Below are 24,583 nucleotides of genomic sequence, written 5' to 3' on the forward strand. Positions count from 1 at the left end.
GTCAAATCAGATCTGACTGGTACAGGAGGAGATTGTTCCTCCTTCTTCAGCAGAGCATCTGGTGGATTTGAACCACAGACCTGCAGGATTGCAGTGCAGCTTCCTGCCACTAGGCCACCAGAGCTCGCCAAAAGAAACGTTTTTTTGAAGATTGTTTTAACACTACTAGAATACTCCAGCAACAATAGTGAAGTTCAATAGTGCAGCAAACAACAAATGCTGATGAGGTTGGGGAGAGATTGGAACTCTTATTCACTATGGAAGGCAGTCTGGAGCTTCCTCAAAAAAGTTGGAAATAGAAATACCATTTGATTCAGGGATTCCACTACTGGGAATAAACTGTAAATAAACCAGAGTCACGACTCAAACGGATGTATGCTTAGGACGTTTATTGCTGTGTGATTCACAATAGCGAAGAGATAGCAGCAACTCAAATGCCCATTAACAAATCAATGAATAGAAAAAACATGGTACATTCAAACAATAATATATTACACAACTTGCAAGGAAAAGAAACTCATAAAACATTATACAACATGAGTGAGCCTGGAAAACATTACACTGAGTGAAATAGATAAGATGGGGGAAGAACAATGGCGTCACTCTGGAGAATAAGGTGCATCTGATACAGGCCATGGTCTTTGCAATCATTTGCTATGTATCAGAGACCTGGACAATGTTTAGGGAGGGAGGATAGAAGGAGAATTGATGCCTTTGATGAGAATTGAGCTGTGGTGCTGGAAAAGAGTATTGACTATACCATGGACTGCTAAGAGAACAAACAGATTCATCCTGGAGAGGGTTAAACCAGGCTGCTCCTTGGAGGCAAGTATTCTAAAGCTTTGTCTGACATACTTTGGACATGTTGCAAGGAGGGACCAGTTGTTGGAGAAGAATGTCATGCTTAGGAGGGTGGAGGGACAGTGCAGGAGAGGAAGACCCTTTATGAGGTGGATTGATTCAGTGACTGGGGTAATTGGGTAGGTGTGTCAGAGACAGTGAGATTGGCACAGGAAAGAGGAGGGTTTTGGGCTGTTGTACATAGGGTCGCTATGAATTGCAGGCAACTTGACGGCATATAACAACAACATATTATACATATGACCACAATTTGAACAAAAGATGCATTGCAAAGTGAACTGGGGGAGAGGGGAACAAGGGGGAGGGAAAATGTGCAACAATAAATGAATGAATAATTAAAAAGAAAATCTACTAGAATAGTACAAGAGAGAACTGCCAGAAATTCAAATTGAGTTTAGAAGAGGCTGTGGCACCAGGGATATCACTGCTGATGTCAGATGGATCTTGGCTGAAAGCAGAAAATACCAGAAGGATGTCTATCTGTGTTTCATTGACTATGTATGCAAAGGCATTTGACTGTGTGGATCACAACAAATTATGGCTTAATACTGAGAAGAATGAGAAGCCTAGAACACTTAATTGTGATCATACTCACCAAGTTGTGGCAAGAAATCTGGAGGACAACCACCTGGCCAACTGACTGGAGGAGATCCATATTTTTCCCATTCCAAAAAAAGAAAGGTGACCTCACAGAGTGAAGAAATTATTGAATAATATCATTAATATCACATTCAAGCAAGATCCTGCTGAAATTTATAAAAAAAAAATAAACCAAAAAACCTGCCATCTGTGCAGGCTGGGTTTAGAAGAGCCCGTGGCTCTAGGGATATTATAGCCAATGTTAGATGGATCTTGGCTGAAAGCGGAAAGCATCAGAGGAATGTCTATCTATGTTTCACTGACTATGTAGAGATATTTGTCTGTGTGGGTCCCAACAAACTGTGGCTGACTCTGAGAAGAATAGGAATCCCAGAACACTTGATTGTGCATATGCAAAACCTGTACTTTTACCAGGAGACATTCATCAGAAAAGTGCAAAGAAACACTGCATGTTCAAAAATCAGGAAAGGTGTATACCAGGGATGCATCCTATCTCCATACCGTTTCAATATATATGCAGAATAGATCATCCAGGAGGTTGGACTTTATGAGGAGGAATTGGAGAAACAGTCATCAACAACCTGTGTTATGCAGATGACACATACTGCGATATAAAAATGACACAACCTTTCTTGCCGAAACTGAGGAGGACCTGAGGCATTTGCAGCAGAAGGTCAAGGACTGCAGCCTTCAATATTGATTGAAGCTCAATATCAAGAAAACAAAGATTCTATCCACTAGGCTGATTGGCAGCACCATGATAGATGGTGAAAAGATTGAGATTGTTTACAGCTTCAGTTTGTTTGGCTCCATAATCAACATTCATACCAGCAGCCAGGAAATGAAAAGATTAATTGCATTGGGAAAATCTGCTGCCAGGGACCTCTCAAGAGTTCTAAAGAGCAACAATGTCAGTTTGAAGTCTAAGGTGCACATGATCCAGACCATGGTCTACAATTACTTGTTATGCATCAGAAAGCTGAACAATGACTACAGATGACAGAAGGAGAATTGATGCTTTTGAGTTGTGCTGGATAAGAGTATTGGATATTCTATGGACTGCTAGGAGAACAGATTCATCCTGGAGAGGGTGAAACAAGGCTGCTCCTGAGAGGCATGAATTCTGAAGCTCCATCTAACATATTTTGAGCATGTTACAGGGAGGGACCAGTCGTTGGAGAGGGACATCATGCTTGGGACGGTGGAGGGACAGCGCAGGAGAGGAAGACCCTGGATGAGATGGATTAACTCAGTGATAGAAGGAGAAAACATTGAAACTATTCATGATTTCATCTTACTTAAATCTACAATCAATACTCTTGGTACCAACATTCAAGAAATTAAAAAAATATGTGAAACATTGGGAAAATCTGGCATCAGGGACATCTTCAAAGTGCTGAAAAGCAAAGACTTAGTTGCATCTGATTCAAGCTATGGTCTTTACAATTACTTGCAAGCTGGATAATGACTAAGGATGGCAGAAGAGTCTATGCCTTTTGGTTATAGTATTGCTGAAGCCGGACTTTATGAGGAGGAGTGTGGCATCAGGATTGGAGGGAAACTCATCAATAACCATGTTATGCAGATAACACAATCTTGCTTGCTGAAAATAAGGAGGATTTGAGGCACTTGTTGCAGATCAATTAATTCAGCCTTCAGTAATGGACTGCATCTCAATGTCAAGAAAACAAAGATTCTTATCACTGGACCCCCCATAGGCAGTGTCATGATAGATGGAGAGGAGATTGAAACTGTCAACAACTTCACCTTGCTAGGATCCACAATTAACATCCTTGGTACTAAGCAGTCAGGAAATAAGGAGACACATTGCAATAGGAAAATCTGCAGTTAGGGACTTCTCCAAATTGTTGGGGAGAAATTATGCAGTTTGAGGACTAAGGTGTATCTGATTCAGGCCATGGTCTTTCTGAATTACTTGCTATGCATCTGAGACTTGGACAATGACTAAGGATGACAGAATTAACGCCTTTGAGCTATGATGTTGGAGAATAGCACTGAACACCCTGTGGATGGCAAAGAGAACAAACTTATATCTTGGACAGGGTACATATAGCTGGAGTGCTCTTTAGAGGCAAGAATGATGAGCCTTTGCCTCACATACTTTGGGCATGTTGCTAGAAGGTGCTGTTCCTTGGAGAAGGACATGATGCTGGGAAGGGTGGAAGGGCAGCAAAGGAGAGGAAGACCCTCAACTAGATGGACTGACATGGTGACTGCTACAGTGGGCTCTTGTGTGTCAGGAAGTGTAAGGATGGCACAGGATAGAGCAGAGTTCACATCTTTTGTTCATAGGGTCGCTAAGAGTTATACTCGACTTGATGGCACCTAACAACAACAACAACAAAACCTGTCCCATAGGGAGCTCTGATGGCTTAGTGGCAAGAGCTGCACTGCAGTCTTGAAGGCGTGTGGTTCGAATCCACCAGCTTGAACTGCAGAAACATGGGCAGTCTCCTCCCTTGCAATTAACTACCTCTGAAAACCCATCAGCGGGTCATCTATGGGCTAGTTCCGACTTAATGGTATGCAATAAAAACAACAACCCATCCTATGGATGACCAAAAGAACAAACTTGTCTTGGAGAAATTGCAACCAGAATGCTCCCTGGAGAGAAGGATAATGAAGCTCACATGCTTTGGTCATGTTGTTAGGTGCAGCTAATCCTTGAAAAAAAGACCTCATGGTTGGACATCATGGTCAGAGAAAAAGACCCTCAACGAGATGGTAACTGCTACCAATGGTATATCAGAGATCGTGAAGATGGCAGGATTTTTATCAGTTGTTCATAGGGTTGCTATGAGTCATAGTGACTTGATTACAACAACAACCGTTTTTATGGGGGGAGGCCTCTGGTGGAATTATGCTGCTAACCCAAAGCAGCACTTCGCTGAAGGTTTGAATCCATCAGAGGCTCCCGCAGAAAAAGATGGGCAGTCCCCTCTCTGTGATGTACAGTCGCAGAAAACCCGCTGTAAGGTCAGCTGTGAGTAGGTCCTGAATGGACAGTAGTAAGTTTGAGCTTGGGTCGAGAGATTATTTCCAGGTCTTTTGTTCCACAGAGCTTCTCTTCTGGTTAGCAGCCTAGCCTTTACCCACCGCGCCACCAGGGCCCTTTGGGGTCTAGCACTGCGAAGGCTCAGAGGTCAGCTCCACATAAACACTTAGAACATCTACTGCGAGACTAGAGACTACTCGTAGTCGGCTCTTTCTGGCTCCTTCAGCCTCATGGGCACTAGGGGGCGCACTCCCCTGGGGAAATCAAGCCGCATGGAGAGGGGAAAGAGAGATTAAGGCTTTCTGTCCCCCTGACGCCATCGCCCACCCGCTCACAGGTCATGCTGGAGCAGATGCAGGGTGTGGTCCGACTGGAGCTGTCTGGCTGCAACGACTTCACCGAGGCGGGGCTGTGGTCCAGCCTGAGCGCACGCATCACCTCGCTGAGCGTGAGCGACTGCATCAACGTGGCAGACGACGCCATCGCAGCCATTTCGCAGCTACTGCCCAACCTGGCCGAGCTGAGCCTGCAGGCCTACCACGTGACGGACACGGCGCTGGCTTATTTCACGGCGCGCCAGGGCCACAGCACGCACACACTGCGCCTGCTGTCCTGCTGGGAGATCACCAACCACGGCGTGGTCAACGTGGTGCACAGCTTGCCCAACCTCACAGCGCTCAGCCTCTCGGGCTGCTCCAAGGTCACCGACGATGGCGTGGAGCTTGTGGCCGAGAACCTGCGCAAACTGCGCAGCCTCGATCTCTCTTGGTGCCCGCGCATCACCGACATGGCGCTTGAGTACGTGGCCTGCGACCTGCACCGGCTGGAGGAGCTCGTACTTGACAGGTGCGCCGCACACACGTGTGAAGGAGGCAGTGCCTGTGCCGTGCACGCCGAGCTCAGCGTAGAGTGGGCGGGGCCGTGACCAGCTCGGGGGTGGGGCCTGGTCGGGGCATGCTGTATGGGCGGGGTTATCTAGCAGATGGCCTGGGACTAGTGCGCAGGGTTCTAGCAAGAGTGGGCTGAATTGGTGGTCCTTGGCTCAGGACGGGGGGTGGGCCATACCTGGGATGGACTATGAAAAGGGAAGAGCTATTGTGGGGCGGTCAGGGGAAGAATTCACGTCAGGGGCGGTCAGGAGAAAGAGGGACAGAGCTAGAGGTGTGGTCGGTGTCCTCTGGCAGTGCCCTATCTGGTCCACCCACAGGTGCGTTCGCATCACAGACACTGGTCTCAGCTACTTGTCCACCATGTCGTCCCTCCGTAGCCTCTACCTGCGATGGTGCTGCCAGGTACCGCCTCCATAAAGTGGGGAGGATCTGGGGGACATGAAGACAGTAGGTAGAGCCAGCAGGACACTCTGCTGACGTGCTCCCTTGCTCATTCACGCTAGGGAAATCTAGTATCCTTCCGCAGCCAGCGACTCCTCCAACGGGACTTCTGTCTGGCACTCCCTAGCTGCCTCCAGGCCTGTGTGGGTTAGGGGGATAAGGAAGGCCCCTTATTAGCCTCACCTTCTGCCCATCTCATAGGACTACGATCTGAACCCAGAGGCAGGGAAGAGTGGGGAGGTTTCTTGAGGGGGTCCCCCCTGGCTGAAGCAGAAACTCCCTCTTTTCTCACCTAGGTGCAGGACTTCGGACTGAAGCACCTGCTGGCCATGAGGAGTTTGCGGCTCTTGTCTCTGGCAGGTGAGACTGTAGTCCGTACACCAACAACGGGGTGTCTCATGCAAATTCATACTTGTGCAGACTGACAAGGTCTCAGGGTCTCTCAGCTCTTCAGGCTCAGCCCTACCCTCTGTCCCTGCCTGTTTCTTTCAGGCTCAGCCCCCAAGTCCCCACCCCGCCCCTGGTTCCACCCAGTCTCAGCTGACCCTGCCCGCCCGCCAACAGGTTGCCCACTGCTGACCACCACGGGGCTGTCAGGCCTGGTACAGCTGCAAGAGCTGGAGGAGCTGGAGCTGACCAACTGCCCTGGGGCAACGCCTGAGCTCTTCAAGTACTTCTCACAACACCTGCCCCGCTGCCTCGTCATCGAGTAGCGTGGGGCCCCGCCCGCCCCCATCTCGGGAAGCTGGCCATGTTCTGGGTGGGGGCGTGGGGCCCCCTGAGCCCCATCTCCTGGTCCTGCACTCGGGGGAACCCCGCCCCATGCCCCGCCTTCTACATGCCTCTCCAGGCCCCGTCCTGGGCAGAGAGGGGCGGCGGGGCCAGCCCCACGCACGCACGCACACTCGGGGACCTTGTGCATGCCCCCACGTGCCCGCACTGCACGCCCGCCCTCCCCCATGCCACCGCCGCCGCCATCACTCGCCCACCCCCTGAGGGGCCGGGGTTGGCCCTGGGGGCGCGCTTTGAGCTCACCAGACGCCGCCCATACTGCCTTCCCCCTCCAACAAACACCCCGTGCTCTGTCTCCCCGCTGCGCCTCCATCCTGGGTAGGTTCCCCGGAGACCGAGGGGGCTGGGTTTCCCAGGACACGGCCCCCCCTAAAGGGCCTCCGAGCTTCCGCCTTTTTCCACTGCGCCTGGAACCCTCCGAGGAGTGCCAGGGATTTACAGGCGCCAAAGCCATGGCCCCCTGAGGAGCCCAAGCTTATCCCCCTCTCCACACGCCAGGCTGGCATGGCCTGAGCGGGCCTCCCTCCTCCCACCATCCCATCCCTAGCCTTCCTGTCTTTGGGCCCTGGCCAAAATGGGCAGATTTGAGCTGAGAGAGAGAGTGGCAAGCTGGCTGAGTAGTCATGACCTGGGAATTAACAGTATCAGTCCAGCCAGCGCCTCCAGCCATGAAAGAGACCTGACTTGGGGCTGATACTTCAGGGACCGTGGGCCGAGGAAACAGTCCCGACTGACCCCACACTTCAGCCCCTGGATTCTGATCGCCCAGGCCTCTCAGTACCAGGGCTTCACCTGGAGTTTAGAGAAGTGGGGCCTCCAGCCAAAGCAGGAGAAACAGAACCAGCCAGCGACCCCGACCTTCCAGAAGCTCATAGCTAGCCCCCCCCCCGCCCCCCATCCCTCCCAGCTTCCCAATCCTCTGCCTGCCCAAATGGGCTTTGGCCATGTTCTGTCCGTTTCCAAGACACTTGGAAGGGATGCTGGCACATCTTGGCAATTACTGAGGAGGGGGCTGGGACCCCTTTCCATCCCATCCTTGAGCTCCAAGAGATACACTTCCCACACTCCCCACACCCCCAAAACCCCCACAACCTGGTTGGAAGAGCGTAACCAGTTTCCAGAGAGCCAGAGAGTGAGAGAGAGAGAAAGAGAAAGAGTGAGCGAGAGAGATGCTGTTGAAGTACAGAAACGCTTCAACAGCCCAAAGATTTTCCTGCCCTTTGGAGCGCCCAGCCAGAGCCTCCAGGGTTGGAGTGGTCAGGAGCCAGGTTCTTCAGCCCCGCCTCTCCACCGCCCCTAGTGGGGAGAGCGGGAGCTGTCCCTTGTCCAAAGTATTAATGCAACTGAAGCTGTGATATTTCCAACGACTGTAAGGAGGAAAAAGAATTTTAAAAATTAAGGGGAGAGAGGAAAAAAAACCCCACAAAACCAACCAACCCCTGAAATCATTTTCTTATTGTACATAACGACCTCATTCTCCTGTATATGCGGAAGATATAATCTTATATTTGGTAAGTGTTTCTTGTGCTATTTTATCACGTGACCTGTTTATAAAAATATATATTAAAAATGTTGTAAAAACACGTGTCTGAGTGGTTTCTAGGCCAGCAGCCCAAGAAGGATGGAGTGTCAGCTCTCACCTCGAGTTTTATACACATACACACATTCTCTCTTTCTCTCTCTCTGTCAAATGGGGAATGCAGAGAGAGGTAACCCAGAAATGAAAAGCTCATCCCAATGCTACTGACTTGGTTCTGATCCTGTAGAACAGATAACCTCACAGGTCCTCTGAGGTTGCAAAGTTTTACAGAGCAGACAGTCTCCTCTTTCTCCTGTGGGTGGGGCTAGCTTGTGGGTTTGAATCCCCTTCAGGTGAGCAGCCCAACATTTAACCTCAGTCCTCCCAGACACTTAAAACGATCTCCAGGCAATAAGAGCCCTCTCTACACATGGATAACAGAAAGTAACTGAAGCTAATGAAAACCCAAACTAACCCACTGCCATCAAGTAATTTCTGATTTGGGGTCATTCCACTGGGTTAGGCCCATTCCTAAGGCCCATCTTTCTCCCACAGTGCAGCTTGTGGTGAGTCAGTGCCTTAATTCACCATGCCACCAGATCTCCTTGATGCTAAGAGAGGAGCAAGAAATTCTTGAAAGATCACACAGCACCTCAAGGTCTCATCCTCAGCAGAGAATAGAAAGCAGGCAGAAGGTGACTGACTGATTCAAGGAGTCATGCAAATAGGTTCTTACGGCAGGTCCTGAAAGTCTGGGGGAGACTGAGGTACACTCCAACTTGTTGGAATTTCAACTTTTGGAGTTCACGATTTTAACAGATGATAGCCAGTATACAAAGGAGCAGGTTGTGATGTGCAATGAGGGGACAGTGACAGGAGTGGCCAGAACGACCACTGAGAAGGGGAAACTTAAGCTCAGCTTTAAGGAGTACCAGGGAGAAGCATGATGTAGGAATAGCAGGTATAGTGGCCATGAGGCAGGAAGGCATGTGCTGGGCCTGGTGCACAGGGAAGCAGGAAGAATATGGCAGAAGATGGAGGAAGTGGACCAGGAGCACAGTGAGAGCCAGGTGGATGGAGAGATTAAGGGAAGAGTGATAAAGGGCAAGGTGGGTCCAGGCAGAGCAGTTAGAAGGTTGTTCCTAAGGTCCTGGAGAGGGGTTGATTTGGGGAAGATTGAAGGAAGATGGGTTTTGCTTGAAAAAGAGAAATTTCAAGGATGCATACTGACAAAGGATGAATAAAGGCAAAAGAACAGCCTCTATGCAGAAATCTCAGAAGTCATGAATGAGTGGATAAAGGATGAATGGAAAAGAGAACCACAAGTAGGGTGCTGGAAGAGTTCAGTTACATTGTGAGTATTGTGATTAATGTCATAAACCAAAACGTATATATGAATAGTTGAAAGGAAAACACATTAGCTTTGTAAACTTTTCACTCAAATCACAATTTAAAATGAAAAAGGAGGAATATTGGCATTAAATTTACCAACACCACTGCCACAAATGTAATGGTTGTTGTGAGGTGCCACTGAATCATGTACGACGCAGAACAGCCCTATGAACAGCAGATCTGAACCCTGTCTTATCCTATGCCATCCTCATCATCCTGACACACTTGGAGCCCATTGTTGCAGTCACTGTGTCAATCCATCTCCTTAGGGATTTTCCTTTCTTTCGCTGACCCTCCACCTTTCCAAGAATGATCTCTCTTTTCAAGGAATAGCTTGTCCTATTATGCTCAAATTATGTGAAATGAAGCTTAGCTATCCTTGCCTCCAAGGAGCACTCTGGATTCACTTTCTCCAAGACATATCTGTGTGTTATTTTGGCAGTCCATGGGATATTCAGCACTCTTCTCCAATACAACAACTCAAAGTCATCAATTCATCTTCTGTCATCCTTATTCAATGTCCAGTTCTCAGATGTATAGCAAGTAATTGAAAAGATCATGGCCTGAATCAGACACACCTTAGTCCTCAAATAGATTTCATTGCTCCTCAGTAATTGAGGTCTCTGACAGCAGACTTTCCCAATGAAATATGCTGATTTCCTGACTACTGGTAACAAGGACATTGACTATGGATGTAGGTAAAATGAAATAGGTGACTATTCCAATCTTTTTTCATCTATCTTACTGCTGCTTATCAGTCCAATAGTGAGGATTTTGTTTTCTTGATGTGATGCTTAGATGTCATCAAGGTTGAAGGCTGTAGTCTTTAATCTTCTGCAACAAGCACTTTAAGTTCTCCTCACTTTCACCAAGTAAGGTTGTGTCATCTGCATAACACAGTTTGTTTGTGAGTCTTCCTCAGATCCTCAAAGCCACATTCTTTTTTCATAGAGTCCAGGGTCTTGAATGATTTGCTTAGCATACAAATGGAATAGGTATGGAGAAAGGACACAGCCTGGTGCACATATTTCTTAATTTTAAACCATGCAATGTTCCTTTGCTCTGTTTGGACAACAACTTCTTGCTCTAGGTATAGAGCAACTTCTTGCTCTAGGTATATAGGTTTTGTATGAACATAATTAAGATTTCTGGGATTCCCATTCTTCCCAATGTTCATCATAATTTGCTATGACCCACATAGTCAAATGCCTTTACATAGTCAATAAAGCTCAAATAGACATTCTTCTCAGAGAATTCCAACTCAGGTATGCTACTAGACAGGGTAGAGTTGACCCAAAGGGTCTCCAAAGCTGTCATCTTTGAGAAAATATCATCTTTTTGGCTAGCAATTCCATTCTTAATCTACTATGTCAGTAGGGCTTCTTACTGGTATAAATGACAGAGTTAAAACAAATAAGCTGAGGCAAAACTGGGGCATCCAGACAGCTCTTCACTAAGGCTAGGACACCCAAACCGCCACTGCAAGGGCTGCTTCCATAACTGCACCCTATGTTTAATAATCTTTAATACAAAAGTAACGTTCAATACAAGCCATATGTAGGGTTTGAGATTTGTTATTCTCTTAAAATCATATAGGGGAATGCAACAGAATGATCTTTTCACTTTTTCTTCAAAAGCTTCCAACTAAATGATAGCTTATGGCCATCAAAGATCTACTTGGCCAAACCCATTCCTCTCTACCATGGGTCTCACATCCATTCTATGCTCTTAATACAAATCATTAAATGAAGACTTACAGTCAGCCCATGTAACCATTTAAAAATGCTTAGCACCATTTTGTTCCCTATAATGCCAAACAAATCATTAATTATTTCAAAAGGTATACTTTAAAAAATAAGCTGATTGGGGAGCTCTGGTGGCCTAGTGGCAAGGAGCTGCAACTACAATCCCAGAGGCACACGGTTCGAATCCACCAGATGCTCTGCCGGGAACAGGAGGGACAATCTCCTCCTGTACCAGTCAGATCTGATTTGACGGTACACTCACACACAAAAATAAAAACAAACAAACAAAAAAAAAATAAAAAATAAGCTGATAGTTAAAGAAACTAATACTGAACTGCCAATAAATTTCTCAGAAATGGCAAATACCAAAGGGCTAGACACTCATGCTTTCCAAGTGGAATACTTAGCCTAATGTGCACAGCAGCATGAATGGCAAAGTTTCAAATCAGTAATATAACTATTTTCTATTTAGTTGAAGCACAGTTTTAAAAAATGGTACACTTTGGAAATTCGGCAGCACAAGCAAGGTACATTGCCATAACTTGAGGGGCATTATTGTTGTTGTTATGTGCCGTCATTATACAGTTAAAAAAAAATTCCCTTCCCCTAATTTCAAACACTGCCTTACATAATTTTTCCTGCCTAAAAAGACCATTTACAAATATTAGGTCAATCAACTGCTAACATTCATTATTAAATGGTAGCTTTCTTACTAAAAATGCATTATTTTAAAAGGCTGTGGTTGTTGAGAGTACAATCAAGTCGGAACCGACCCTACAGCACGTTTTCTGAGGCAGGCAGTTAATCGCATGGGAGGACAGTGCGCATTCTTCTCCCGCAGAGCTGCTGTTCGATTCGAATCGCTTGCCTTCGATATTGCACTGCAGTTTCTTACAACTAGGCCATTAGAGCTCCCTAAAAGGCATCCATTTAAAAGGTTAGTATCTAAAAAAAGTATGGAACGGTACACGGATTTGCGTGTCATTCTTGTACAGGGGCCATGCTAATCTTCTCTGTACCGTTTAAGCATATGTGCTCCCCAAGAGAGCAGCACAACCGGAACTTTTGTGGTGTTGGCGACAATCCCCTTTTGCTTCTGACGGGGCACGCGAGCAACGGACCACTTCCGGCGAGGGTGGGGAAACACATGGACTACTTCCGGTGCGGTGATTCGGAGCCTTCTTTTAGTAAATGGCTTGATGGACCAGCGGAGATTAAGGCTTTCCCGGATGCTCTGGGTCCAGTTTCACTGTCCCCCCTCCCTCGCATCGTCGGAACCTCTGCGCCGCCCGCGTTTCTTCTGCCTTCCGTCCCGCCAGCGCTCCAGAGTCCTCACGCTCCTGAAACCGCTCGTACCTCGAGTTCCTTCAGTGCCTCTGTCGCCTGGGTCTTTAGGGCTCCTCTAATCCTTCTGCCATTCCCCACTTGTTGCTCCTCCGCCTCAGTGTAGACGCGGGAGCCACTCCATTTCCCTGCCCAGCGGTGCGGCACAGACTGCTGGGTTTTAACTGACTGAGGGGTCAGGTCAGTGTCCCCACAGCTTGACTGGTGCGGACTAGAGAAGTGGCCTAAAAACCAGGACTGAGCTGGTTGCGGCTCCCCAGATGTCATACATGGACAGGCTAGCCCTAGGGACTCTATGGCATCAGGTAGCTGAGTGATGGGCTAGACCAACTACACTTGAATTTGAACTTGCCTGTTGGACTCTGAGTACGTGTGGACAGCCCCGAACCAGCTATCTTAAGTCTAACCAGCATACCCACTCGGGCATTGCAGCCATGGAGAAGATGTCCCGTGTAACCACGGGTGGCAGCGTGCTGACAGGCCGCACTATGCACTGCCACCTGGACGCGCCGGCCAATGCCATCAGCGTGTGCCGGGACGCTGCTCAGGTGGTGGTAGCTGGCCGCAGCATCTTCAAAGTCTACGCCATTGAGGAAGAGCAGTTCGTAGAGAAGCTGAACCTGCGTGTGGGCCGCAAGCCCTCGCTCAACCTGAGCTGTGCAGACGTGGTCTGGCACCAGATGGATGAGAACCTCCTGGCTACGGCAGCCACTAATGGTGTGGTGGTCACTTGGAACCTGGGCCGACCCTCTCGCAACAAGCAGGACCAGCTGTTCACGGAGCACAAGCGCACAGTCAACAAGGTCTGCTTCCACCCCACGGAGTCCTACATGCTGCTCAGCGGCTCCCAGGATGGCTTCATGAAGTGCTTTGACCTGCGCAGGAAGGACTCTGTCAGCACATTCTCAGGTGAGGGGCCAAGAGTGCCACATGCATGCCCTCAGATGCACATTGAGGGCTTTCTGGAGTTGGGGTTCATCATGAGCTAGAGCTAGGAGGAGAACCTAGACCTCTGGGGCAGAATGAGGTGTTGAAGTGTGAGGGACTGGGTGCTGAGGTCTTGGCAGCATTCTTGCAGGTCATGAGTCCAGTGTCTACATCTTGCCTGGGCCGTCATTTTGCCACATGAGCCTTCTCCCCAAGCAGTGTTTGGAGGTATCCACTCCACTCCCTGGGCTGTGGAAAATGGGTCCTCAGTCATTCCCAGGCTTGGCTGAAGTCCCTTTCCTCCAGGCAATGTCTGGCTGCCCACCAACTCCTGCTCCCCTTAACGGCTGGTCCCCCCACAGGCCAGTCTGAGAGTGTCCGAGATGTGCAGTTCAGCATCAAGGACTACTTCACCTTTGCCTCCACCTTCGAGAATGGCAATGTGCAACTCTGGGACATCCGGCGACCTGACCGCTGTGAGAGGATGTTCACTGCCCACAATGGACCTGTCTTCTGCTGTGACTGGCACCCCGAGGACAGGTGTGGAGTAGAGTGGGGCACCTGATGACAGGTGTGGTATTGGAGGAGGGCTCACCAGAGGGCAGGTGTGGTACAGGGGTGGGGCACTGGGGAGACGAACAGGATGTAGAGTTCTCAGATGTGGGATACAGAGGGAGTCAGGTCCACAAGAGAGGATGTTAAGGTGTTGATGGGACTCCTTCAGGGGCTGGCTGGCCACTGGCGGACGGGACAAGATGGTGAAGGTCTGGGACGTGACCACACCCCGAGCCAAGGAGGTGCACTGTGTGCAGACCATCGCTTCAGTAGCCCGAGTCAAGTGGCGGCCTGAGTGCCGCCATCACCTGGCCACCTGCTCTATGATGGTAGACCACAACATCTATGTGTGGGACGTACGCCGGCCCTTTGTGCCAGCCGCCATGTTCGAGGAACACCGGGACGTCACCACGGGCATTGCCTGGCGCCACCCACATGACCCATCCTTCCTACTGTCCGGCTCCAAGGACAGCACACTGTGCCAGCACCTTTTCCGAGATGCCAGCCAGCCTGTTGAGCGTGCCAACCCTGAGGGCCTCTGCTATGGCCTCTTTGGAGACTTGGCCTTTGCTGCCAAGGAGAGTTTGGTTGCCTCTGAGTCGGGACGCAAGCCCTACGCAGGTGACCGGCGCCACCCTATTTTTTTCAAGCGTAAGACAGACTCCACTGAGCCCTTTGCAGGACTGGCCTCCAGCGCCCTCAGTGTCTTCGAGACGGACGCTTCAGGCAGTGGTATAAGCTGGTTTGTGGACACAGCCCAGCGGTATGCCCTGACTGGCCGGCCGCTGGCTGAACTCTGTGACCACAATGCCAAGGTGGCTCGGGAGCTGGGCCGCAACCAGGTGAGGGACCTGGTAAATAGGGTAATCATGAATTCAGGCTCCCATCCCCCTCTGCTGCCCTGTGGACAAGATTCCTCTTTTCCCCAGGCAGCTTAACATGGACAGTTTGGGTTCTGGGGGTTTGAACAGGGAAGCTGTGCTTAGGGCTCTGCGGGTGACTGGTGCCCACCCGCAGGTGGCTCAGACATGGACGATGCTGCGGATCATCTACTGCAGCCCGGGCCTGGTGTCCTGCACTAACCTTAACCATAGCGTGGGGAAGGGGAGCACCTGTGGCCTGCCACTTATGAACAGGTAATGGTGGGGGTAGATACTTCCAGTGGGTGGGATGGGCCTGAACTGTACAGGCCCTGCCCACCACGAGCGACTCCCCCTGCCTCCAGCTTCAACCTAAAGGAAATGGCCCCTGGACTTGGTAATGAGACCTGGTTGGACCGCAGCAAGGGCGACGCTCGGAGTGACACTGTTCTGCTAGACTCCTCGGCCACACTTATCACCAACGAGGGTAGGGGTGAGGGCGCTGACCTGGGCAGGGCGAGGTAGTCTACTGAGGACCGCCCTCCAATGCTGCTCCCTCCCCACCTTGGGCAGACAATGAGGAGACCGAGGGCAGCGATGTTCCGGCTGACTACCTACTGGGTGATGTGGAGGGTGACGAGGAGGAACTCTACCTTCTAGACCCAGACCACACACACCGTGAGTAGGGTGGAGGAAGAGGAGGGGGCACAGGGCTGTGGGCAGGACCCAGAGGTAGGGTAAAGGTGGGGCTAGACTGAGAGGTGAGGCTGTGGGCAGAGCCTGGACCTGGGAGTGCGTCTTGAGTGGGGTGGGAAAGAGGCCCTAACAGAGGCAAGCCTAGAGCCATGAACCTGGGGTGCAGCGGGGGCTGGGATGACCCTCTGACTTTGTTCCATGCGGGGTAGCTGAGGAGCCGGAATACGTGCTGCCCCAGGAGGCCTTCCCACTGCGCCATGAGATCGTGGACACACCTCCAGGACCTGAGCACTTGCAAGACAAGGCTGACTCGCCACACGTGAGTGGCAGTGAGGCAGATGCGGCATCATTGGCACCAGTGGACTCTTCGTTCTCACTCATCTCAGTCTCTCATGCCCTCTATGACAACCGCCTGCCGCCTGACTTCTTCAGCAGCCTGGTGCGTGACATGCTGCACTTTTATGCTGAGCAGGGCGATGTGCAGATGGCTGTGTCGGTACTCATTGTTCTGGGGGAGCGTGTGCGCAAGGACATCGACGAGCAGGCCCAGGTATTCACCTACCACCTCACCCTGCCGGCACTCCGGGGCATTTTTAAAGTCCTGACCTCCAGCCTCTCCCCACCTGCCAGGAGCACTGGTACACGTCCTACATTGACTTGCTGCAGCGCTTCCGCCTCTGGAATGTGTCCAATGAAGTGGTCAAACTAAGCACTAGTCGAGCCATCAGCTGTCTCAACCAGGCCTCCACCTCCCTTCATGTCAACTGCAGTCACTGCAAGCGGCCTATGAGTGGCCGGGGCTGGGTCTGTGGCAGGTGGGGCTGCGGTGCAGCAGGTGGGCAGCAAGTGTGAGGTGGGCCCTGGTAATTCTCCAACTCCACTGAGCGAGCCTCCTGTCCCTAGGTGCCACCGCTGTGCCAGCATGTGTGCTGTCTGCCATCATGTAGTCAAGGGCTTGTTCGTCTGGTGCCAGGGCTGCAGCCATGGAGGTCACCTGCAGCATATCATGAAGTGGCTGGAGGGCAGCTCCCACTGTCCCGCCGGCTGCGGCCACCTCTGCGAGTACTCCTGAAGCCGACTTTGGGGAATCGCCTGCGTGGAATGATGCTCCCTGCTTAGACTTTGTGCCCAGGAAGGGGCTGGGACTTAACCTTAATAAAGCAAATAAGACTGTCTGGGCTCCCTGTTGCCCAAACGCGCCACTGAGCCGCCCGTTAGCCTGCCAACTCCTGCGGGCTGGGGATGTCGGGGGGTGGGGGGTGGGGCATGTCGCCTGGGTAACCGACTGGTGCTGGTGCAAGTAGCGGCTCTCGGAGGCTTTGCCCGCCTCCTGGGAGGGGGGGGCGGAAACTTCCGGGAGCCGTGCAGCGCACACGGGTTGCCACAAGTCTCTCAGCCAATAGTGGGCTTGCGTGCTGCAGAGCCGGCTTCCCGGCAGGCCGTGCGGTGGCGGGCCGGACGCCGATAGTCGCCGGAACGTCATGGGGCGAGAGGCAAGCCGTGTGCTGCTTCTGGCGCTTTGGACACTGACGGACCTGGGAAGACCTGGCTTCGGGCAGGCGGCCGACGGGGGTTGGTGAGCGGCGGAGCGCGGGGTGGGGCGGTGGGCACCAGCGGGCAGTGGAGGGCCTGACTCGGCCTTGTCTGCAGGCAGCTGGGCGGGCCGGAGCCGCCGTCGGCCGTGGCCGAGGAGGAGCGCTGCACCGTGGAGCGCCGCGCCGACCTCACCTATGCCGAATTCGTGCAGCGGTACGTGTTCGGTCTGCAGCTGAGCCAGTGCCTGAGCTCCAATCTCCGTTAACCGCTGGTGGCGTGCCCGCACCCGGCCCCTTCCCTCCCAGCACCACCTCCCACGCTCTCGTTGGAGCTGACCCAGACCCGATTTGGTTTTCTTTCTAGCTACGCCTTCTTCAGACCTGTCATCTTGCAGGGACTCACGGACAACGCGGTGAGTGCTCTCATTGTCCCCTTTGGCAGTTTGATGCTAGGCCTGGCTGCTGAGCTCTCTCCCCGCCCCACAGAAGTTCCAGACCCTGTGCTCCCGCGAAAGATTGCTGGCTTTGTTTGGGGACAGGGTAGTCCGGCTGAGCACAGCCAACACCTACTCCTACCAGAAAGGTGAGCTGCCTCATCTTGCAGTGCCAGCTGGAGGCAGGACCAGCTAGTCCTGATAATCCTTCTTTTGCAGTGGACCTGCCCTTACAAGATTATGTGGAGCAGCTGCTGCGCCCCCAGGACCCATCCTCCCTGGGCAATGGTGAGCCCTGCCCGGGTGGTGGTGAAGTCCGGGACACTTAGAAGGCCTTAGTGCCAAGACTCCAGCCCCTTTGTATCCCTTCGGTTGTCAGATACGCTGTACTTCTTCGGGGACAACAATTTCACTGAATGGGCACCTCTCTTCCGCCACTACTCCCCACCCCCCTTTGGCTTGTTGGGCACCACCCCTGCTTACAGCTTTGGAATTGCAGGTAGGCATCCCATGGGGCCAGGGATTTATGTGTGGGGACGGGGGACAGGTGTGGTCACCAGTGCTTCTGACACTGCAGGAGCTGGTTCCGGTGTGCCCTTCCACTGGCATGGACCTGGGTTCTCAGAAGTGATCTATGGCCGAAAGGTCAGCTTAGGCTGGGAGTTGAGGATGGGGGGCATGGTGACCTTGGTCTGAATATGACCTTGCTGCTCCTACCCCTAGCGCTGGTTCCTGTACCCCCCTGAGAAGACACCTGAGTTTCATCCCAACAAGACCACGCTGGCCTGGCTCCAGGACATGTACCCTACCCTCCAGGCCTCTGAGCGGCCCCTGGAGTGTACCATCCACCCTGGGGAGGTCTGTGGTGAGCTGGATTGGGTTAACAGGGAAAGCCATGTGCTTCTCCACTAACCCCTGCCCTCTCTTCCCACCAGATGCTGTATTTCCCTGACCGCTGGTGGCATGCAACCCTCAACCTGGAAACCAGTGTCTTCATCTCTACTTTCCTGGGGTAGCAGAGGCTGTAGACCCAGCCCCTCCACACATGTGCACACCCCGGGGAAGTGCTCATAGATTTATTATAGGGGCAGTGGCAGCAGGGTCAGCCCCAAGCCTCCGCCCCTCACTGCTGTTTTAAGCCTAGGAGGGAATATTTAGGAGGCTCATGACCCAGCCAGGGCCACGCTGAGTGGGAGCAGTCCAGAACCCAACAGCAGAACAATGGAACAGAGTGGGGCATGGAGAAAGGATCTGGGGACACAAACTATGTACAAGAGCTGAGGCTGCTGTCCCTGGGCAGGCAAGGCCAGTGGTTCTCCGATTGCAACCTCAGTAGTCCTCCACCCAGCCATTCTCAGAGATGAATGCATCAATGACCTCCTTCATGGCCAGGTTGGGGATGAGCTGTTCCTGGGTAAGTGGGCTCCTCGTCACGGGGTCAAAGTGACCCACACGCTGCAGGAACAGCAGAATTAGGGCGTTTGTGGGGTGTAGGGCTGAGTAGACCTGTCCCCGCCATCCTCAATCTCACCTGCAGGTGCTCTTCGATGTCCTTGCGGTCATAAGTGATACCGCTGGGTGTGATACACGGTTCCCGCATCAATTCAAAGCTGATTTTACCGCACAGGTAGTCAGGGATGTCTCGCTTCTGTAGCACAGAGGGAAGGTCAGGGACAGGAAGGGAAGCACCCACATCCCCAGGACAGCCAGGTTCCTCACCTTTCTCTTCTCATCCACCTGTGAGAAAAGCTCATCCATGTCGGCTAAGTATTTGTCCTGCATAGGAACAAACAACTAGACTGGAAGGCCACACACCCAACCTGTCCCCTTGGGCAGGCACACACATCACCCATTGTTGACTGAGGTGGCCAGACATTTCCCCAAGTGCAATCACACACAGGCACAGCTCGATGTTGGCTTAGGTGCTCACGTGCTTGGCCTCAATGCAGGCTTGCTGAGCCCGGACATGGCTATCATCCTTATCACCTTCAAGATTCCGCTGACACACTTCCAGCTCCCTGAGGGAAAGGAGCTTGTCAGATGGGGCTGACCAGAAGCTGTGGGACCCCACTCCAGCCTCAGGACAAACACTTAGGACCCCATATCCTTGTTCTCCAATAAACACTTGTGATTAAGACCCAAGCAAAGAGTGAGTGATTGGGGATGGAGGCAAGCAATCTCGCACAGCCTACCTCTCCCGCTCAGCCAGGATGAGCCTTGTGAGGTAAGCATGCAGCTCACTCTCCTGGTGGATCCGTCTCTCCTCGATGCTATTCCACCTCTTCTTCTTGGCAATGCGCAATGCACTGGGGATGTCATCACCAAAATTGAGCCGCTGCTCCTTGGCCAGGTTGTATGCTAGGAAAAGCAGCTCTCGTCACTTGCTCGCCAGCCCCAGGCTAATCCCTCTCTGCCCTTTGTGTCCTCAGCCCACCTCGCTGCAGGTTGGCAATGGCCTCGTCATAGCTCTCCATCTCAAGCTGGCACTGCCCCAGAAAAAAGTGCGCCTTTACAGACTGGCCGTCCAGCTCCAGGGCACGCCGGCAGTCGGCTAGGGCCTGCTCATGCTGCTGCATCTTCAGATAGCAGAGTGCCCGGTTGGTGTAGTACACTGCCACCAGCGGGTTCCGGGTCTAGGGACCAAACCAGGTCAGCCAGAGTGAGGGTCTGGGGACGCTGGCACTGCAACGTCCCAGGCTCTGTCCTAGCTTTGAACTTAATTCAGTAAAGATTCAGTAGTTAAAAGCCAAGGAGTGCCACAGCTTCCGGAGTATGGAGTTCTGCCTGGCGAAGCACCTCCCTGGACCTGTGTGAAGATCCCCGACTTCAGGCCCTGACTCCTTGATCGTGTATACCGACCATGCACCTCACCCCCCCTTATCCGGCAGCCAACCCTGAGCCTCGAAGCCGTGGCCCCCTTAAGACACAACTCCACCGAATGAGGCCCCTCTTACTGAAGGGGCGCTGGGGCAGAGCGCCAGGGTCCCGCCCCCTCCCCGCCCCGCGCACTCACGATGGCGCGCCCGTAGCAGGCCGCCGCCTCTGGGTACTTGCGACCCACGAAAAGCCGGTTGCCCTGCTCCTTGAGCTCTTGCGCGCTCGGGCTCTTCTCGGGGCTCCCGCCGCCAGCGCCCAGCCGCGCGCCGCCCTCCTTCTCCTCCTTGCCTTTCATGGCGCCGCGCGGGACGGCCTGGGCTCTGCTTTCGGGCTTCGCGCCCGGACGTTCCCGCACTCGAAGGCAGACCCGCAGCCGGAGCCCGAGATCCGCTCGGGCCCGGTAGAGCTATAGCCCACCGGAACTTCCGGCTGCGCGGGGCGGAGCCGAAGAGCGAAACGTGAGGGGGGCGTGGCCGTGCGTGGGTCCCCGGGCCTATGTGACCGGGCGGGTAGCGCAGCAACAGAGCTACAAACTGGTCCTATTCTCTGTGGTCCGCCTCCCCGACTTTACGCTGCTCCTCTTGAGGCCCGCTCCCGACAGGGTTCGGCTGCATCCGCCCCGGCATTCGGCGACACCCCGCCCAGCCCTCGGTCCCAGAAGAGCACCGCCTCCAGCCGCTGGTCCCGCCTGCACCGGAAGATGCCCCGCCCCCTCCGGGGAGGTCTCGCGAATATGGCGGGCACCGATGAGCTACGAGGCTGAGACTAAGCCCCAGGCCCGCCATCCTGTCGTGTCACGGGGAGCTGTGGGCGCGCGCGGATCCTCAGACCTGGCTGGAGGCCAGATCGATGACAGGTGTAGGGGGCTTGGAGCAGAGAAGCTTCGTCAGCTCCCTCTCTCAAATACCGAGAGAAGTGTGCTCGCGACCACCGGGGACCGGGCAGTGAAGCACGAGACGGGAGACGTGCTGCAGCGGCTGCTGGCCAGAGGCTTGCGGTGAGGATTCTGGTGTGGAGGCGTGACCTCAGCGGGGCGGGGCTACATTGAAGGGCGGGTCTCACTGGGGCGGGGCATCCTTGTGTAGGTCTCTTTCTGGACACCAAGGCACTAACTGGGACAGGTGCAAGAGTATGCCCCACCTCTGAGCCAGGGTAGGGGGATATCAGGGGCAGGAGGGCGTCCAGGGCCCAACTGGTGATGCCTAGAGAAGGCTTCTGGGCCCAAACTCCCTCTGCTGCTCACCAGCCCATTCCTCAGGGCCTTGGATCACACACCGTGTGAAGACAGCACTGTGCCCAGACCTGCTGCCCAGCCTCGGCCCTCTGCGTAAATGCCACCGAGCCACACCGACTGGCCTGGTTAGTGGGAGGGCCTGCACCTCTGACTTGGGAACGTGGGTAATGGGATGACTGGATAGCGATCTAGACCAGTACCATCGGATCTCAATAAATGCATGGTGAGCACACACCTGCCTACTAGACCACAACTTTCTCCCCAGGTGATACATACCACATCCTTCTCACTGTATGGTCCCACATTCCCTGCCTAGCAGCTACCAAGGCAGGAAGCCGCGCGGACAACCAGGTGGACACCAGATCTTGTGTAAAATATTTATTCATTCTCCAAAAAGGCTCAGACTGCAAATCATGGAGTGGGGAGCAAGACTTTTCTCTGGGCCTCACTCGGGACACCTCGATTCCAGCCCCACCTCCTTAGGCCTGGGAGGGGGCAGTCAGGCTGGTGTAAGGCTTGCCCGGGCTTGGTAGGGTCATGGGGTAAACCTCCCCCCAAGCGGAGAAATTGCTTTCATATGTACATTTCCAGAGAGTGCACATGCAGCCCGCTGGCAGCCGCACCCCACGCCTTGGCCCTACCCAGCAGAGCAGTGCCCGCATCCAAAACCTTCACCTGGCCCATCAAGGTGGCGAGGGCACGTGGGCGCCCAGTAAGTCGTAGGCGAAGATATTCCAGAAGATGGCAAAGATCAAGAAGGTGCCGTAGGCGAGGAGCACCACCCACCAGCCACACTGGTCCCCTAGGCGCTCCTCGTAGCTCCGCAGGATAGTCAGGCCCATGCTCACGCCCACCACCGCACCTGCCAGGTGCGCCATGAAGCTGGGCTGTGGGCCTGAGGCTGGCAGTGGTGGGGAGAAACGTAGCCACACGGCCCGGCCCACCTCAGAACTCACTGCAGAGGAAGTGGGAGGCACTATGGGAAGCGCCCAGGCCGCGGGATGGGGTCCCCGCCCGACCGCGCCCGGCCCCCTACTCACTGCACACTAAGGCCAGCACCATCCTCAGAAGTTTGTAGGGACACCGCATCCCGGCCCAGTTCTGGTGGGGCAGACAGAGCTGTGAGGAAGGCCTGGCCCCCCCCCCCACAATGCCCACACAGCACCCCCACCCAGCCTGGCAGCTCCATTACCATGACAACATTGGCCAGGTGTGCCGAGCAGAGGGCATAGACCCCGCCAGAGCCTCCCACCACAGGAGCCCGCATATCGGTGATGGAGACAGTCAGGGAGCCTGTATGAGAGCAGAGGGAACAGTGAGGGCAGGGACCGACAGCCGGCATGGGGTAGGGTGGAGGGAAGGAGTGAGCGGGGCGCACACCTGCCTCACCTGCCAACACGCCGGCCAAATAGAGCAGGCTGATTCGGAGCAGGCCGTGCACCATCTCTAGGGGTACCCCGATCATCAGCTGCAGGAGTGCGTTGAACCCCAGCTGCTCCAGGCTGTAGCAGCGGGGCGGGGCATGAGGGCGGAGCATAGACCTGAAGGGTGTGTCTGAGGGGGCGGGGTATGGACCTGAGGGGCGGGGTGAGGGGCAGTGTCCCAGCCTCCCTCACGTTCACAGCAGGGTGCAGACCCAGCCTCTGGACCAGTCCGGCTGTGGAGCTATCATCACTCACCCAACGTGCATGAACATGTATGTGAGGAAGCGCCAGGCTCGGGCGCGGTGCCCAGGGTGATAGACCAGGGGACTCTTCATGTACTCGGGATGGTAGGTCTGCAGCACCCACTTGTTGAGCCTCGCACCATAACACAGGAACACGATGATCTGGGGAAATGTGGGTCAGTCGAGGCAAAGCCAGGTGTGGGGGTGGCCGGGGCGCAGGCGGCACTCACCTGGGCGAGGGTGACTGAGACCATGAACACAGGGGGTGGGCAGCTGCGGTGCCGGTAGAAGTACCAGCGGCGGTCCACCTCACAGGGGAGGATCTCGTAGGCCACGTAGCGCACGAACCGCTTGTAGACGCCCAGGCCAGGCTCATCCGGCAGCCCGTCCCGAGGCAGAGCCCGCTGGCCATTGGCAATGGCCCGCTTGAAGCTGCTGGAGCGCTTGCTGCTGACCTAGGGGCGGAGTTGAGCCTAGGCCTGGGAACCAACGACCCCTCGTGGCCATGCCATCCAGCCCCTACAACCGCACACTTCCCCAGGGGTGTGGAGGGACATGAGTGGAAACCTGCCCACCCTCTCCACCCAGGTGTTGTGCTGCAAAACTACCCCCTCTCACTTTCCCCTGTGACACTGACCAGGTCCACCAGCTCCTGATAGCAAACTTGGCCCCGCTCATTGCTCTGGGCCAAGGCCACCAGCATGTCCAGCTTGGCAGGGTCCAGAGGCAGCTCATGGCTGTGTACCAGGCCAGCGAAAGTATCAGCGCCAATGAAGCCGGTGTTCTCAGGGTCCAACTGCTGGAGGTTGGAAGGCCGGCCGGCAGAAGCCTGAGCTCGGATTCAGTCCCTCATCCAGGGGGCTGGGCCAGGCAAACGTGAAAGCAGGCACCCTTGGCCCAGAGGCCCCAGCCGTCCCAAGGGGCACCAAAGATCTCCTCCCTCGTTCTTACCCTCCTGCCCAGAGGAGTCTGCATGGGATACAGCATGGCGCCCTTTCCAGTCCCGCTGCCCACCGCCCTCCCCTGGGGTCCCAGGCACAGGGCCAACCAAGGTCGCGCATAGAGGGGCGGGGGCACCGGGGACTCGGGCACCGCACGCACGCACGCACCTGCTCCTGGATGAGCTGCAGCAGCGAGCTCCTGTCCATAGAGCCGGGCCGGGGGCCGGTGGGCGGCCGCGGCCGGAGGGGCTGCTCTGC

General features: G+C 53.9%; 5 protein-coding genes across 6 annotated transcripts in view; 3 read left to right on the top strand and 2 right to left on the bottom strand.

Annotated features, from left to right (window-relative positions):
- FBXL16 (F-box and leucine-rich repeat protein 16) overlaps positions 1-6,521 on the top strand; it is a 9,154-nt gene extending 2,633 nt beyond the window's left edge. The window contains exons 3-6 of the mRNA XM_006897462.1: positions 4,815-5,323; positions 5,685-5,769; positions 6,105-6,168; positions 6,373-6,521. Coding sequence (XP_006897524.1) covers positions 4,815-5,323; positions 5,685-5,769; positions 6,105-6,168; positions 6,373-6,521 — 807 coding nt within the window. The remainder of the gene's footprint in view (positions 1-4,814; positions 5,324-5,684; positions 5,770-6,104; positions 6,169-6,372) is intronic.
- Positions 6,522-13,033: 6,512 nt separating this feature from the next.
- Positions 13,034-16,710, top strand: WDR24 (WD repeat domain 24). The gene is made up of 9 exons (XM_006897463.1): positions 13,034-13,509; positions 13,890-14,067; positions 14,252-14,924; positions 15,100-15,218; positions 15,308-15,429; positions 15,516-15,620; positions 15,848-16,188; positions 16,269-16,453; positions 16,542-16,710. Exons 1-9 carry the CDS (start codon positions 13,035-13,037, stop codon positions 16,708-16,710), a joined length of 2,367 nt encoding a protein of 788 aa, XP_006897525.1. The 5' UTR covers position 13,034.
- Positions 16,711-17,119: 409 nt separating this feature from the next.
- Positions 17,120-18,623, top strand: JMJD8 (jumonji domain containing 8). The gene is made up of 9 exons (XM_006897510.1): positions 17,120-17,214; positions 17,289-17,387; positions 17,538-17,586; positions 17,660-17,756; positions 17,827-17,895; positions 17,987-18,106; positions 18,185-18,252; positions 18,331-18,465; positions 18,543-18,623. Exons 1-9 carry the CDS (start codon positions 17,120-17,122, stop codon positions 18,621-18,623), a joined length of 813 nt encoding a protein of 270 aa, XP_006897572.1.
- Positions 18,624-18,936: 313 nt separating this feature from the next.
- Positions 18,937-20,878, bottom strand: STUB1 (STIP1 homology and U-box containing protein 1, E3 ubiquitin protein ligase). Its single transcript, XM_006897464.1, has 7 exons — positions 20,621-20,878; positions 20,042-20,240; positions 19,800-19,965; positions 19,538-19,625; positions 19,327-19,383; positions 19,139-19,255; positions 18,937-19,062 (listed from the first exon to the last, which is right to left on the bottom strand). Exons 1-7 carry the CDS (start codon positions 20,777-20,779, stop codon positions 18,937-18,939), a joined length of 912 nt encoding a protein of 303 aa, XP_006897526.1. The 5' UTR covers positions 20,780-20,878.
- Positions 20,879-22,271: 1,393 nt separating this feature from the next.
- On the bottom strand, positions 22,272-24,577 carry RHBDL1 (rhomboid, veinlet-like 1 (Drosophila)). Of its 2 annotated transcripts, XM_006897465.1 has the most exons (8): positions 24,494-24,577; positions 24,022-24,183; positions 23,615-23,839; positions 23,398-23,546; positions 23,108-23,220; positions 22,911-23,011; positions 22,759-22,819; positions 22,272-22,673 (listed from the first exon to the last, which is right to left on the bottom strand). In XM_006897465.1, exons 1-8 carry the CDS (start codon positions 24,530-24,532, stop codon positions 22,402-22,404), a joined length of 1,122 nt encoding a protein of 373 aa, XP_006897527.1. In that variant the 5' UTR covers positions 24,533-24,577; the 3' UTR covers positions 22,272-22,401. The 2 variants fall into 2 exon arrangements, with proteins under 2 accessions (XP_006897527.1, XP_006897528.1); XM_006897466.1 differs by lacking the exon at positions 23,615-23,839 and having other exon boundaries at positions 22,402-22,673; positions 24,494-24,532.
- Positions 24,578-24,583: the final 6 nt, after the last annotated feature.

Source organism: Elephantulus edwardii, unplaced genomic scaffold (assembly GCF_000299155.1).
Source record: "Elephantulus edwardii isolate Elephantulus edwardi_28Jun2011 unplaced genomic scaffold, EleEdw1.0 scaffold00209, whole genome shotgun sequence".
Lineage (NCBI taxonomy): Eukaryota > Metazoa > Chordata > Mammalia > Macroscelidea > Macroscelididae > Elephantulus > Elephantulus edwardii.

Bases quoted from the DNA above. Each gene is read 5' to 3' on its own strand.
- RHBDL1 (XM_006897465.1), bottom strand. From the start codon at position 24,532: ATGGACAGGAGCTCGCTGCTGCAGCTCATCCAGGAGCAG. The intron at 23,840-24,021 runs GTCAGTGTCACA...CTCCGCCCCTAG, and splicing joins ATCAGGAGCTGGTGGACCTG to GTCAGCAGCAAGCGCTCCAG. The intron at 23,012-23,107 runs GTGAGGCAGGTG...GCTCTCATACAG, and splicing joins TTTGGCCGGCGTGTTGGCAG to GCTCCCTGACTGTCTCCATC.
- JMJD8 (XM_006897510.1), top strand. From the start codon at position 17,120: ATGGGGCGAGAGGCAAGCCGTGTGCTGCTTCTGGCGCTTTGGACACTG. The intron at 17,896-17,986 runs GTGAGCCCTGCC...TTCGGTTGTCAG, and splicing joins CCCATCCTCCCTGGGCAATG to ATACGCTGTACTTCTTCGGG. The intron at 18,466-18,542 runs GTCTGTGGTGAG...TCTTCCCACCAG, and splicing joins GTACCATCCACCCTGGGGAG to ATGCTGTATTTCCCTGACCG.
- WDR24 (XM_006897463.1), top strand. From the start codon at position 13,035: ATGGAGAAGATGTCCCGTGTAACCACGGGTGGCAGCGTGCTGACAGGC. The intron at 15,219-15,307 runs GTAATGGTGGGG...CCCTGCCTCCAG, and splicing joins GGCCTGCCACTTATGAACAG to CTTCAACCTAAAGGAAATGG. The intron at 16,454-16,541 runs GTGGGGCTGCGG...TCCTGTCCCTAG, and splicing joins CGGGGCTGGGTCTGTGGCAG to GTGCCACCGCTGTGCCAGCA.
- STUB1 (XM_006897464.1), bottom strand. From the start codon at position 20,779: ATGAAAGGCAAGGAGGAGAAGGAGGGCGGCGCGCGGCTGGGCGCTGGC. The intron at 19,966-20,041 runs GTGGGCTGAGGA...TGCTTTTCCTAG, and splicing joins CATTGCCAACCTGCAGCGAG to CATACAACCTGGCCAAGGAG. The intron at 19,626-19,799 runs GTAGGCTGTGCG...CCTTTCCCTCAG, and splicing joins ATCCTGGCTGAGCGGGAGAG to GGAGCTGGAAGTGTGTCAGC.